Genomic DNA, 14105 nt, shown 5'->3' with positions numbered 1-14105 from the left:
ACACAAACAAATAGAAAAAGTTACATAAAAGGTAACAGGGTTTGCAACAATATTGAGGAAAATATGATCTCTACCATTCACCAAAAAGACACTACTCATTATGAGTATGACAAGGTCTTCGTAAGCACACTTTTACTGTATTTGCCTTTCTGATCACTGCTGCTAGAACGTTATTGGTAAAATAAGTACAACAGTCTTTCCAACAATAAACTTACTATTTACCACAGTGTGCCATTGATATTAGAACAATAAATACACTTTTATTTTTAAATTGACAATATTGATGTTGACTCAAGAAAAAGCCTGTGCACCAACAACTAAAAACTGTCCTTAAAAATAGAAAGAATGGATTAAATGTTCAAGACATTTGTACTTAAAGGTCTATTTTGAATATGACTAGTGAAAAATTAGAAGATAGAGCTGTCATCCTTAACAGCAATTTATTTTCCTAAAGTGAACACGTCTAGCAAGGATACCCTGAGAATTACAAATTAGTTAGCACTGCAAAAATGTTTATAACAGCACATTCTTCCCATTTAGAGATTATACGGTAAGGCTAAAAGCCACACTGAGCTTTTGAGTTCACTCATTTTTCAAGAGTAAAATCTTGACTCAGCAGCTCTTAAATGAAAGTTAGACAGTGCACCGGGGGGGCGGAAGGGGGGATAGGGAGGTAGCTAAGGAGAAAGTTTAATTCATTTGTGGGATGTACAGGTGACACACTGAAAGCATCTTTTCATCCTGCTAATGACAACTCAGATGAAAGGCTGAGATTGTTTGTAGCCTCATACTTGGCTTTTCCATGTTTAGCTTTCAAATGCATGTACTATAACAGTATATCTTATCTAATTAAAAATATCCTCCATACTTACACATAATATATACAGATATTCCATGACCTCCACCCACTTGGACACGTTACTTGCATATTAAGCAGAAAAGGGAGATGAAAGGAAAGGACTGTTAAGGTTAAAAATAATCAATTTTAATGCATAGGCGTGGGTTTTATGGCCCATGGTACTAGTAAATGCTATAAGCAGCATAGCTTTATGGTTGTGTCATTTCTTAGCACCTAAAATGAAAAAGCATCATAATGATTTTAAAATCTGTGTCATATTTTATAATACCACACAATCAAAACTTTTGTTTCTAATTCAGCTACAGGGCTTGGTATGCAGGAACAGATCACCTGATTAAAAAAAAGAAAAGAACCATGCAGAATCCAAACATCTCAGAAGTGGAAAAGAATTTAATATTTCACTTTGCCTCCTAATCTAGGCACAGCTCTCTGTGCATGGCTGTCCAGTAGCCCCTGGTTCCTATCTCTAAAATAGGACACATTCCTCCTTTACCTGGAACTCTTAAATAAGATCCAGTTCCTAATCTCTGAATGCTCTCTCCCCACCCCGTATCTTCCAATGCTCCAGCAGATTCAGCACCCTCTGACATTTGGCCATGGCTTAATGCAAATCTCACCAACTCTGGGATACACTACCCAGGAGCATACAACATTTGAGTTCAATAGTAGTTAAGGCCCTGCAAAGATGCTGCCGAAAGTGTGGGGCCCTGTGAAGGAGTCTCTGAAGGTAAAGGGATGTGACAGAGGCAAGGATTATTACAATGTCTGTGCGAGAGCCTCAAAGAAGTTTGGATAAGCATTAAAAAAAAGAATGCTTAATTCTTTTGAGGATTTCCCATCACAATCTGTCTCTATTTTGTGATTTCTGAGCATAATCTAAAACAGAATTTCTTTTGATATGACCCTCCATCAAACATTTTATCTGAAAACACATGGGGAAAAAAAAGACTTAATGGAAATAATCTTTTCTGCCATCATGAAACAGTGAACAAAAAGGTCAAAGGAAGCAGCTTGTTATAATGTATGACATTAACGGTCTATCAACAGCATTCATCATATTACACAAGAAAATAATGTGACACGAATTTGGAGCAAAACGTATCAGTATCAAATCAACTGAGTGACACAAGCCTCAAGTTGATGCTGCATTATTTTACAGTAAACATGCCTCCCCTCTTTTTTTTTAAATCGCGCCAGTATCTCAAAATAAATTGCGATTTGTCTTTATTCTTTATCAGGATTAGGAAATTTGATTCACATCTCCCACTGTTAAGACGTTTACCCATGTAACTCCCCAAAGACAAATCTGCCTGGCTCTGCCCCCAGCAAAATGTCTGCCCCTGCCAGCCTTTGATAACCCAGGCATTATTTTGCTGCCTTAAGCACTGGGTGTACAGTTGAACCATCCTTAATAGGGCTCCCCATATACTTCACTGAAAATGTATCCTCAAATGCATAACATCTTCAGTTAAAACTACAAATTGTATTTAAAAAAGAGACATGAGGATTAAAGCCACATTATTGACACATCTAGTATGAGTTGAGTTTCCTGGGAGCAGAGAAAGCTTCCCGCCAAGTCAGCTCTCTTTCTTCACTGGACAAAGCAGTTATCTCTACACAGGAGCTGCCAGACATGATGGCGTATAGCTCTTCACTAATTCATCCCAAGCGCAGTCTGCCACCTACAAAGCAAACACAGGCCATGTTAGGGTTACTGGGAAAGTCGTTTTGATCACAACAATCAAAAGGATCGCAGCGCTGTGAACAAAAAGAAAACTATGCTTGGGGTTTGGGTTCAGATAATGCCTTCATTTCGGATATGAGTTGTAAAATGCAGTGTGGCTGTCGTCATGTCAGCCCCAGGATATTACGTTCTCAAGGCCATGAAGTTAAGGCAGGTAAAACAGGAGGCAACGTGCTTCAGACTGGTTCCTTCCAGGCAAGGGGGTAATAGGCACTTGTCTCCCTGGCTAGGCATTGTGTGTTGTCCCCTTCACAATATAGGTCTATTTGCATACTGAACCAAAATGCTAATCAAGAGACTGAAATCTTGGAGAGGAAATTTACAGGAAATAAAAAAAGACCAGGAGGGGAGTACCATTTACAAGTAAAGACAATAGATTATTGGCATACATGTGGGGTGGCGGGCAGAGGTATCCTCCTACATCTTTCCACTGAACAGGAAAAAGGACAGCATGGCTCATGAATGGAAGATAACAGCCAAGCCTGGCTGTTCTATGCTGGCAGGACTGTGTGTGAGTTTTTGCTCTAAAAGACATGATAATAACTAGCTAAGTACATCTAGATTCTAGAATGCATGCTAGGTTTTTATTTTGTGTGTAATGTAATCTAATATTTTATATATGTTTCCAATACTTCCACTTGCTTTCACTAGAATTTGTACTCTTTGTCAAAATCAACTTTTGCTTGTTTGCACTATAAGCCAATATGAGTGATGCGCAAAAAGAGAAGTGGTGATTGGGGTATAACTGGTCAGCAGGGTGCACTGTTCCTTTGAGAGTAGTGATCCTGCAAATAATGCACGTGTGTAAAGGACCATGGCCTGGACACTCCAGGGAGATGCTTGGAGGAACTGGGGACTGGAGAATACCTATTGCTAACCTACAGAGGGACAGAAGAGTCTGCGTAGGCCTAAAGAAATCTATTTGTGTTGCCCATGTTCTGGAAAGTCAGGGAGCTGACATATAACAGGCTCAGACAAGGCTTCCCCATGCTAAGGGCAGGTGATAGCGAGGTGCTTCACAACCCTGGGTACCCCGGAAAGTGTCATACTAATTCTGGTTTCATTGCTGTTGGATGAAATGCATGGATATGGGCAGGAGCTTGCAAGGTCATATTTTTCCTATATACCACTTACAGTCCATGGAGTGGGCAGAGATACTTTAGCATAAATAGCCTGGTTCTGAGGGGTGGTAGGGGATGACCCAGGAGATCCATGAAGGCTTGGATTCAGGGCCACTTCCCCTCCCCACAAGGAGCTGGTGTCTCTCTGTCTCTGTCTCTCTCTCTCTCTCTCTCAGGTATGGCCTATATTACTGTGCTATCTCAATACCTCAAAATCTTAAATGTATTTATCCTCACACCACTGTAAGATAGGGAAGTGCTATTACTCCATTTTACAGATGGGGAACAGAGGCAGAAAGACTAAAGCAATTTGCATGAGTTCACGCACAAGTCTGTGGCAGAATGGCAAACAGAAGGTCTCTAGTCTCCCACGGACCAGGGCTAGAGCCCTGACCATTCAATCATCCATCCTTTCCAAGGAGAGCTCCACGTTAACCTGATGGGACTAAGATGTCATCGACACTGACCGCACCTAAACAATAGAGCAGCAGAATCTAAGCTGGTCTGAATTTTTCTAAACAACAAATCCCTAAAATCCCTTTTTGGTGCAGATTTCAGTATCACAATATGAAGGCTGGTATGATTCTACAGCACTGGATAAAATCAGTATTAACAGACAGGAAAAAAAACCTTTCATAAAACCAGATTACAAAATGCTTTAGATCTGATAATGCAGTTAAAGCTTCTCTAACAATGTAACAATACCAGATAATAGATCAACTACTATGTAACAGAATGATATATAATAGGTAGATTGTTACAGAGCAGTGGAGGGACAAAGAAATTAAGGCAAAAGTAAGAGATAAAATGAGATCCGAAGAGGAATAAAATTGACACGGCTGGCCTATGAATACAAGCCACTAAACGAGGGTGAAAGCAACTTTTGAAAAGTATCTTCAAAGGGTCGTGTTCTCTCAGGGATGTCAATGGGAGACACATCAGGACCTATAGAACAGGTACCATTTTGCTATAAATCTAATTCACATTCTTTAATATTAAACTAGAATGAACAGGTGCATACTAGAAATTTAGAAATCAAACTTCATTTTGTATGATATACACTGTAGTGGTCCCATTTTATGGTTACTGCTCATTTGTGGTATTTCCTTAATTGGTTGTAACTGCTTAGTTATTTGAGGTACTTTACACCCTAAAACAGAATGGAACAAAATCTCATGACATTATGTCTGTTCACAATTGTATAAAACGCACAGTATGGCAACTGTATAAAACACACAGTAAGTATTTTTTATCTTTCCCATAGGTATGGGTTGATACTACTACATCGACAATCCTTTCTTTCAAGAGGAAACAAGACATGGAATAGCACCTGAAAAATCCCTGGGAAATCCCCACCTATGATCAACCGAATTAATATCTCACAGCAAGCTCTGAATAAACAGAGTTACAGAATCATTGACTCTAGTGAGAATAAGAATAAACAGAGCCTATACAAAAGGCAGTTTGACAAGGGCCACTTGGGTTAATTCCGCCCGACCGCTAATTTTCTCTGATCATATGTACATGTCGCTAGTTCGGAGAAGGAAAATAAACCTTTAGCAAATCACTCTGGGTCATATCTTCCTGTGCAGTGTGACGTCCATACTTAAAACTCATGTTGGAAATGGTGATGAATAAATTCTATGCAAAGAGCAGGGGTGACTGATTTAAATCAAAGAGACTTAAAATCACTGATTTAAATCAGCTAGCAGAAACCCTTGATTAAAATCCCTAATTTGAATTTTGGTGTGCATTTGTACTTTTCAGTTATTTTCCTCAAAAAAGGTTGATTCTCACTCATTGGTAAGGATTGAAATGCTGATTAAGAATTAAATATAGCCTTTACACTAACTTTGGCGCTTCTTTTTGCTAACTATGAGGACACACTAAATTTATACAGTCAAGCAATTTTAGCTTCACCCATTTATTCAGAGTCAATTTTTACATTTTAATTATGTTAGAAAATGTGGACTAATGCATTTCTTATTTACTAGATGATTATTAAAATTTTTACTCACAATGTGTGTCATAGTATGATGAGTACAGTATGAATATGTACATAGAAATGCAAAAAGAACAAATTTTCAACAAAGGAAAGGTTTATTAAAGTTACACGTCTCAGAGGTCTAAAGCTAATTCAAGAGAGGTCACTGTCCTGCAGAAATTTTTGAATCTTACTTTTGAATCATCATCTTAGGGTTCAAAAAAGAACTTAGGGTTCAAAAAAGAACTAGGTAAGTTCATGGAGGACAGGTCCCTCAACGGATATTAGCTAGGATGGGCAGAAAGGGTGTTCCTAATTTCTGTTTGCCAGAAACTGGGAATGGGCGACAGGGGATGGATCACTTGATGATTACCTGTTCGTTCATTCCCTCTGGGGCACCTGGCAGTGGCCACTGTCAGAACACAGGATACTGGGCTAGATGGACCTTTGGTCTGACCCAGTTTGGATGTTCTTACGTAGAATTTCAATCTGCTAACTCCTAAAATATAACTAGTTTAATAAAAGTCTCAATTCAGTCCAAGAGTGTTTATCTGCCATCAGTAACATACGGGCGAACCTTCTGAGCAAGATTCAAAATGGTAAGTTTTGAGTTAACAACCCAGAACATATGCTTGAGAAAATGCCATTCTGTCCTCTCAAATTAAATATGATAAAGTGCTACAGTCGAAAGTAGATGATGGAAAGTAAGACCTCGGCACAGAAACAAATGATTTCTATATTGTGTAGGTGGAGATGACTATGGAGATTAATTTCAAGAGTGGTGTGGTTTTACTGGATTATTCAATACAAATATGCCAACTAAATGGGTTTCTGTGTTTTTGTAACAACCCGCATTTTATGTAAAGTTTTCCAAGGCTCCACCTTTTAATGAATGAAGAGAGGAAGAACCTTATGAAGTCGAAGTTGTAATTATCCTTTGCTTTGGTAAATTCCAGTCAGAAAAATCAAGAGACAGTTAAACTAAGACATTCTTATTTAATATTTCGGTAGGTTTACAATGAACAACAATGTATAGATGGCATCCCAATCATCCAAGGAATTCTATGTTCGATGGGATTACCTATGTTCCAAAACAGCTGGGTGACTTTCATTAGGATTTTGGTACACAAACTACACCCTTAAAATGTATGCCATAAAAACTACTACAGTTTGAGAGAGTATGTGGTGGCTCTTGTAATCCCAATTCAGCAAGGTACTTAAGCATCTGAATACTTTAAGCACATGAACAGTCTCACTGAAGGCCCTAGTGAGTAACTGTGTGAAGTGTTTTTCTTTATTAATGGTACTAGAATATCTAGTGAGGATGTGAATATACAATGAATTTATTTGTATAAAGCCAATGGCTTTATAACTTAAGTGGGAGGGAAAGCCAACACAATGTAAAATATTTTGTCACAATTGATTTAACAATAATTTTGATCAAGCTTTTAATGCAACATTAACCACAGCTTATGTGTTTGTGCTAACTGAACAGGAATAATTTGGAATATGAGCTCTATCAGATTTGGTGACTGTGTAAGTACCTAGTACACCAGCTAGAGATATCCCAACAATTTTGGAAGTGCTCCAAGTTTTTCTTTCAGTATTTAATTAAAAAAAAAAAAAACCCCGAACCACCGACTTCCTGATATTTTTTATACAAGTTTATCTAATTCTTACTTAGAACAGTATTCAATAGGGTATTCCATAGAACATAATCTTATTGTATACGAAGAGATTATTTGAGCCACTGTTCATAACTGAAAACCCTTCACAAGAAGTTTAAATATAAAGTATTATTCATTTTCATTCCAAAGCTACTGTACAATGTTGCTGAAACAGCTTTGCCTTCAATTCAACAGACCTGGATCAAGTCTGCATATCAGTAGGTAGAGTCTGCAGAATACTCTGATCTTTGGGTGAAAGCTACTATATAAAAGGCAGGGTTTTTTATACTTCCGACCGTTTAAAAAAACCAAATAATTAGCTTTGGGTAGCTATTTTCACTACACTTTCATTAACGTTGTACAGATATGCTGCAGAACACCTGACAAATACACCAATGTTGCTTATGTGCTGGAATATACAGTTCTATTGTATCAATTTTTTTGCCATCACAAATTGTTGAGAGAAATGGAATAATTAAAGGTTAATTGTAAAATAACGATATTCCATGAATACTGATTGCTCAGGGAAGGATGCAGCTGAAAAAGACGCCCCTTCCCCCCCCCCCAAAAGTGCCAATGCTCCCATCTGTTAGCTTACTGTTACAACTACATGACGCAAACACAATCTAACAAAATGGATGCATTTGTTAATGTCTGTGGCACTCTGTACCTCAGAGGAGCATCCTGGAACCCCCATATTCACCACTGTCATATAATTATGACATGTTTTGTACAAAATATAACTTGTGAGGTGTCATTTTAAAAGTCTTGATCCGGTGAACATGAATACCCTGTTGGATTGCATGTGCTATCAGTGTACGTGAAGTTATGAAGTATTGCTATATGTGCTACTGAAATATGCTGTGAGATTGGGAGATGCCCACAGCCAGCCTCTGCAACAAAGGAGGGTCAGACAGTCAGTGCATAAGTGAGTGTACTTTTATTATTGCTGCAGTATAAATATCATGCCAGGTAATTTTCTGGAATAGGCAAATATATTTGCAGCAGATAAATCAAACTGGACATTGCTTTATTCCCCTTCATGTAAAGCCAAAAATATGAATTGTACAGATACAGTCTCAGAAAACTAATTCTTCACTGGAAATTCATAGTTTGACTCATAAAACATGGGATGACTGTTTCACTTTAAAGTGTTTATCCTAGTGTCTGATAGTAATGCTGTTTTCCACCAACTCATTTAATTCCAATATTCTTTTATTTATCACAGCCATTTCAGTTATCCCACTAGCTGATTTATTTCAGGACCTCTGTCTTCTATTCATCACTACAGCCTTGCTTTGCAATAGACGGAGACCTTTTCCAGAACCCTAGGGCAATCCATTCAGCCTAGTGTAATTACCTAGATGACATACTGTCTCTTTACTGTTTAGGATCAAGAAAAGAGGAAAAATCCTTCAAGATAGTGGTTGATTTTTGCGGTACTCTAAGGTGGCACTAAACCCCCAAACCCAATAACCAAGTACTATTTTTCAGAAAATAACTAAAAATTGCAAAAACATAAAGCTCTTACTGAAACTCAGCAAGATATGCATGTATCTAAATAATGACACTGTATTTTCATTAGGCTCCAGAAATTACTTTCTTTACCCTGGCAAAGAAATGTCAATGCCACAGTTGAATAAGTTTCTGAACAACAGTCAGGACGGCAGAAGTGATTTCACTAGATATCCTTCCAGGGTTTCCAGTCAAATCTTAGGTTGACAGGCAATTGTCTCTTATGTGGTGACCACTCACGGGTGGAAATAGCTCCACATTTGTCTCTGCCCTGCTGAGTTTCAATAAGACATAACACAATTCTTCTTTTACAACAGGTTTTAAAAAAAGTTATTGTAGCTTGTCATAAATATAAAGGGAAGGGTAACCACCTTTCTGTATACCGTGCGATGAAATCCCTCCTGGCCAGAGGCAACATCCTGTTACCTGTAAAAGGTTAAGAAGCGCAGCTAACCTGGCTGGCACCTGACCCAAAGGACCAATAAGGGGACAAGATACTTTCAAAATGGGGGGGGGCGCGCGCGGCGGGAGAGAAGGCTTTTGTTTGTGCTCTTTGTTTAAGTGGTTGTTCTCTCTTGGGACTGAGAGAGGCCAGACAGAAATCCATTTTCTCCAACCCATCCTAATCCAAGTCTCCAATACTGCAACCAGTATACGTAAGCCAGGCAAGGCGGATTAGTTTATCTTTTGTTTTATGTGAATTTTCCCTGTCTTAAGAGGGAGGTTTATTCCTGTTTTCTGTAACTTTAAGGTTTTGCCCAGAGGGGGATCCTCTGTGTTTTGAATCTGAATACCCTGTAAAGTATTTTCCATCCTGATTTTACAGAGGTGATTCTTTTACCTTTTCTTTAATTAAAATTCTTCTTTTAAGAACCTGATTGATTTTTCATTGTTCTTCAGATCCAAGGGTTTGGGTCTGTGTTCACCTGTACAAATTGGTGAGGATTATTATCAAGCCTTCCCCAGGAAAGGGGGTGTAGGGCTTGGGGGGATATTTTGGGAGAAGTAGTCTCCAAGGGGCTCTTTCACTGTTCTTTGTTTAAAACACTTGGTGGTGGCAGCATACTGTTCAAGGACAAGGCAAAGTTTGTACCCTGGGGAAGTTTTTAACCTAAGTTGGTAAGAATAAGCTTAGGAGGTCTTTCATGCGGGTCCCCACAGCAGTCACTTCAACCCTAGAGTTCCGAGTTGGGAAGGAACCCTGACACTCTACACATTTGTCTCTGCCATGCTGAGTTTCAATAAGACATATAACAGTTCTTCTTTTACAATAGGTTTTAAAAAAAGTTATTGTAGCTACATTTTCACTCCTATTTGCAATTCTTTCCCTTCCTCCTCTTCTCAAGGAAACATTTCTTCTTTTTGTGCTTAATTCTATGGGCTACTTATATTATGATGAAACATCTGTAAAGGGTCCTGAGCACTCTTGCGTACACAGGGGATGGAAGTTTGGTGAAGCTAACAAACATGGCTATTAGGCCTGCTACTTATTTTGACAGGTGGCCATTTCTTCTAGCCCATAATCGGACAAGAATGGAAAGGAAATTTTGCCCTCAATTCCTCCCTCCCCCATTCCATTTCTTCAACAATGTGAATCAAGGGGTAGGTAACACTTCTGCCTTCACTCCCATTCCTCTTGACCTTTGGTAAGTCATGGCAGGAAGATCCACTAACATTTTGGGGTGCAACCCAGACCAGTGAAAGGTCATCTCACAACCTGCCCTGTAAGCTTGGGTGCCTTAAATGCTCTGGTGCCCTGGCTCAGAGCCTGGACACCAACAGCCAGCAGACAGGAATGGAGGTTCCTGAATCTGTGTGTGGTGCAGTCCTGGTTCAACACTCTGCCCCTAGCAGCCTGCCTACAACACAACAGCCCCACGCTGGTCTCCACCAGCCTTGGTTACTACTTACAGGGTGACTCCCAACACACTCTTAAGTCCCAAATTTCCCCCAACTGTCTGCCCTGAAGTGTTCAGCCCTCTCCTGGAACACTCAAAGTAGTAATAAGGTTCATTGCTTCTTTAAAGAGACAAAAGCACAGCTTATTACTTTAACTGGAGCTAGCAGTCACTTCAACAGCACTAGGCAGGTTTAGATTAAAAGTAAAACAATTTATTAACAAAAAGGGGGTTTAAGTGAATTTAAGAACAAGGGATAAAGGCAAATGGTTGTAAGCGAAGTCCCTTGCCATGTGGCACTAACCCCCTCCCCCATGCACTTAACCTGCTGGGTTTGAGGTATGCATCTATTGGTTTAAAATAATAAGGGGTTCCATCTTGGATTAGAAAAGCCCAAGTATTACTGTGACTCTATGTTTGGTCAAGAGGCATCAGAGATGAACTGTAACTGAACCCTACCCTCATGCATAAATTGAGAGGTGCATATTGTAATTTCGTAAAAGAAAAAAATTCATTTGCAAGCATTTTAGTTTGTGTGTCGTATTTTTCAAATTACACATTGTTTCTAATTTGTATAATCATTTGTGATGAATACAGAAAAAAAAACTGGCCAGAAGTTCTTACATAGACCTGGATTCAAATTATATACACTGCCCAGAAATAGTAATGTCCCAAACATTGCTAAAGAAATGTATTACTCTCCCAAGAAGGGAAGAGATTTGGAGGGGGCATTGCTCCTGTTTTTCAGACAATTAAAAAGTGTCACAAAGCATGGAGCTGAAAACAGGAACTGACTAGCTTCATGATCAAGCCTCTAGAATGTTATACAAACTGGCTAGGATCTATTTCAAAAGATAGAAGACAGTTGTTTTCTTGATCTGATATGGAATATGTAAAGGGGAGCTGATTCTGTAGACTTGAAACAATCTTCTAAACACAACAGTTAATACACCTTAACGGTGAAGGAAGGATGTGCTGTCTAAATTTGTCTGAGTTGCAGGTCTGAAAGACAAGTCTGGCAGTGAAGTGCAGAGGGCTTTCAAAACTATTTGCAACAATGGATGCACTCTTGCACAGTTAGATAGTTTAAAGAAAAGAATCTTTAAAGAGCTATTTTAAAGAACCCAGGTCCATCCTTTAGTTACGGATAAAATCAATGCAGTGTTGTAGAAAGGTTTAATCCAAACTTTAATTTGCCATTCTATGCTGACATATGACACTCTAAAAGTGGCATTGTGAGGGGTCCGTGTTTATTGTTTCTCAGTGACTCCATATCAAATATATTCAGTTTACAAGCAAAACAACATGCTTCCTAACCCCCAGCCTTGCAATCTCCATCTTTGTATCTAAGAGTCAAGTAAGGTTTCATTTTTTTTTAAATAATCACCAGTAATTAACAGTTGTACAGGTCAAATGTTCTCTTCATGAAACCCTGTTTGTCTTCCATCAAGTTGCACTGATATAACTCATTGGCACTAAGCAAACAGTTTTATTAAAGAATCAGAATCCAGCTCACACTCTGCTGTGTTGGCTCAGCATGGTAAACCAAATTAAAAAGCAGTCAAAGCTTTATAGTCACTAGATCCGATGAGTTTGAACACACAATCAAGGTGAAAAATCTGTTGAATAAGATGGTGATCCGTGCACTTTTCATAACACTTTAAAATCAAAGAGATGGAAATATTTGACTGCTGATATGACAACCCCTTCCAGTATAGTGACATTATAGCTTCCACGGAACTTTATGATGGCTGTAGCAACTATAGCTTTCACAAAACTGAGGTCTAATGTGCTGATATTAACCCTTCCACTTCACAGGTGAAAGACTACCTATACTGGGACAGTTTAAAAATACCAAATGACAAAGGGTGAAATTTAGGCCAGCTCTAGGCCTATGTACCACTTAAGTCTCATTTTAGCAGCCTGGTGTTTGTGTGTGGGGGCAAGTTGCACATAAGGTCTTGTCTTGCAGTGGTTCCTTATGCACAAGGATGAATTTTACCCAAACAAAAGGGATGTTTGTAAAGGCCTACAAAGGGATTCCCCAATAACATTCATAATGACTAAGAAAGCCAGCCAAGAAATCCATACACAAATTGAACAAAAAATGGGATCTTTTTCTCTCAAAAAGAAAAGGAGTACTTGTGGCACCTTAGAGACTAACAAATATATTTGAGCATAAGCTTTCGTGAGCTACAGCTCACTTCATTGGATGCATTCACTGGAAAATACAGTGGGGAGATTTATATACATAGAGAACATGAAACAATGGGTGTTACCATACACACTGTAAGGAGAGTGTGATCACTTAAGGTGAGCTATTACCAGCAGGAGAATGTGTGTGGGGGGCCTTTTGTAGTGATAATCAAGGCGGGCCATTTCCAGCAGTTGACAAGAATGTCTGAGGAATGGGGGGGGGGGGCGGAGAGGAGTTTTACTTTGTGTAATGACCCATCCACTCCCAGTCTCTATTCAAGCCTAAGTTAATTGTATCCAGTTTGCAAATTAATTCCAATTCAGCAGTCTCTCGTTGGAGTCTGTTTTTGAAGTTTTTTTGTTGAAGAATTGCCACTTTTAGGTCTCTAATTGAGTGACCAGAGAGATTGAATGTTCTCCAACTGGTTTTTGAATGTTATAATTCTTGACGTCTGATTTTTGTCCATTTATTCTTTTACATAGAGACTGCCCAGTTTGGCCAATGTACATGGCAGAGGGGCACTGCTGGCACATGATGGCATATTACACATTGGTGGATGTGCAGGTGAATGAGCCTCTGACAGCGTGGCTGATGTGATTAGGCCCTATGATGGTGTCCCCTGAATAGATATGTGGACACAGTTGGCAATGGGCTTTGTTGCAAGGATAGGTTCCTGGGTTAGTGGTTCTGTTGTGTGGTTGCTGGTATTTGCTTCAGGTTGGGGGGCTGTCTGTAAGCAAGGACTGGCCTGTCTCCCGAGATCTGTGAGAGTGATGGGTTGTTCTTCAGGATAGGTTGTAGATCCTTGATGATGCGTTGGAGAGGTTTTAGTTGGTGGCTGAAGGTGATGGCTAGTGGCGTTCTGTTATTTTCTTTGTTGGGCCTGTCCTGTAGTAGGTGACTTCTGGGTACTCTTCTGGCTCTGTCAATCTGTTTCTTCACTTCAGCAGGTGGGTATTGTAGTTGTAAGAATGCTTGATCAACTTCATGAAAAAACTCGTATAGATACAGAGAGACATCAGTCTCTTGTTCATCTTATTCCCCCCCGCACTCCGTTCCTCAGACATTCTTGTCAACTGCTGGAAATGGCCCACCTTGATTATCACTACAAAAGGTTCCC

At 39.3% G+C, this 14105-nt stretch overlaps 1 protein-coding gene across 2 annotated transcripts in view; it reads right to left on the bottom strand.

Moving 5' to 3' along the window:
• Positions 1 to 240: 240 nt before the first annotated feature.
• PEX7 (peroxisomal biogenesis factor 7) overlaps positions 241 to 14105 on the bottom strand; it is an 82263-nt gene continuing 68398 nt past the window's right edge. For both annotated transcript variants that reach the window (XM_073337426.1, XM_073337424.1), the window contains one exon: positions 241 to 2541. In XM_073337426.1, the coding sequence (XP_073193527.1) occupies positions 2473 to 2541 (69 nt within the window). In that variant the 3' untranslated portion in view covers positions 241 to 2472. The remainder of the gene's footprint in view (positions 2542 to 14105) is intronic.

This window comes from Lepidochelys kempii, chromosome 3 (genome assembly GCF_965140265.1).
Source record: "Lepidochelys kempii isolate rLepKem1 chromosome 3, rLepKem1.hap2, whole genome shotgun sequence".
In the NCBI taxonomy this organism is placed as follows: Eukaryota; Metazoa; Chordata; order Testudines; family Cheloniidae; genus Lepidochelys; species Lepidochelys kempii.
This window is presented reverse-complemented; position numbering and strand designations above follow the sequence as displayed.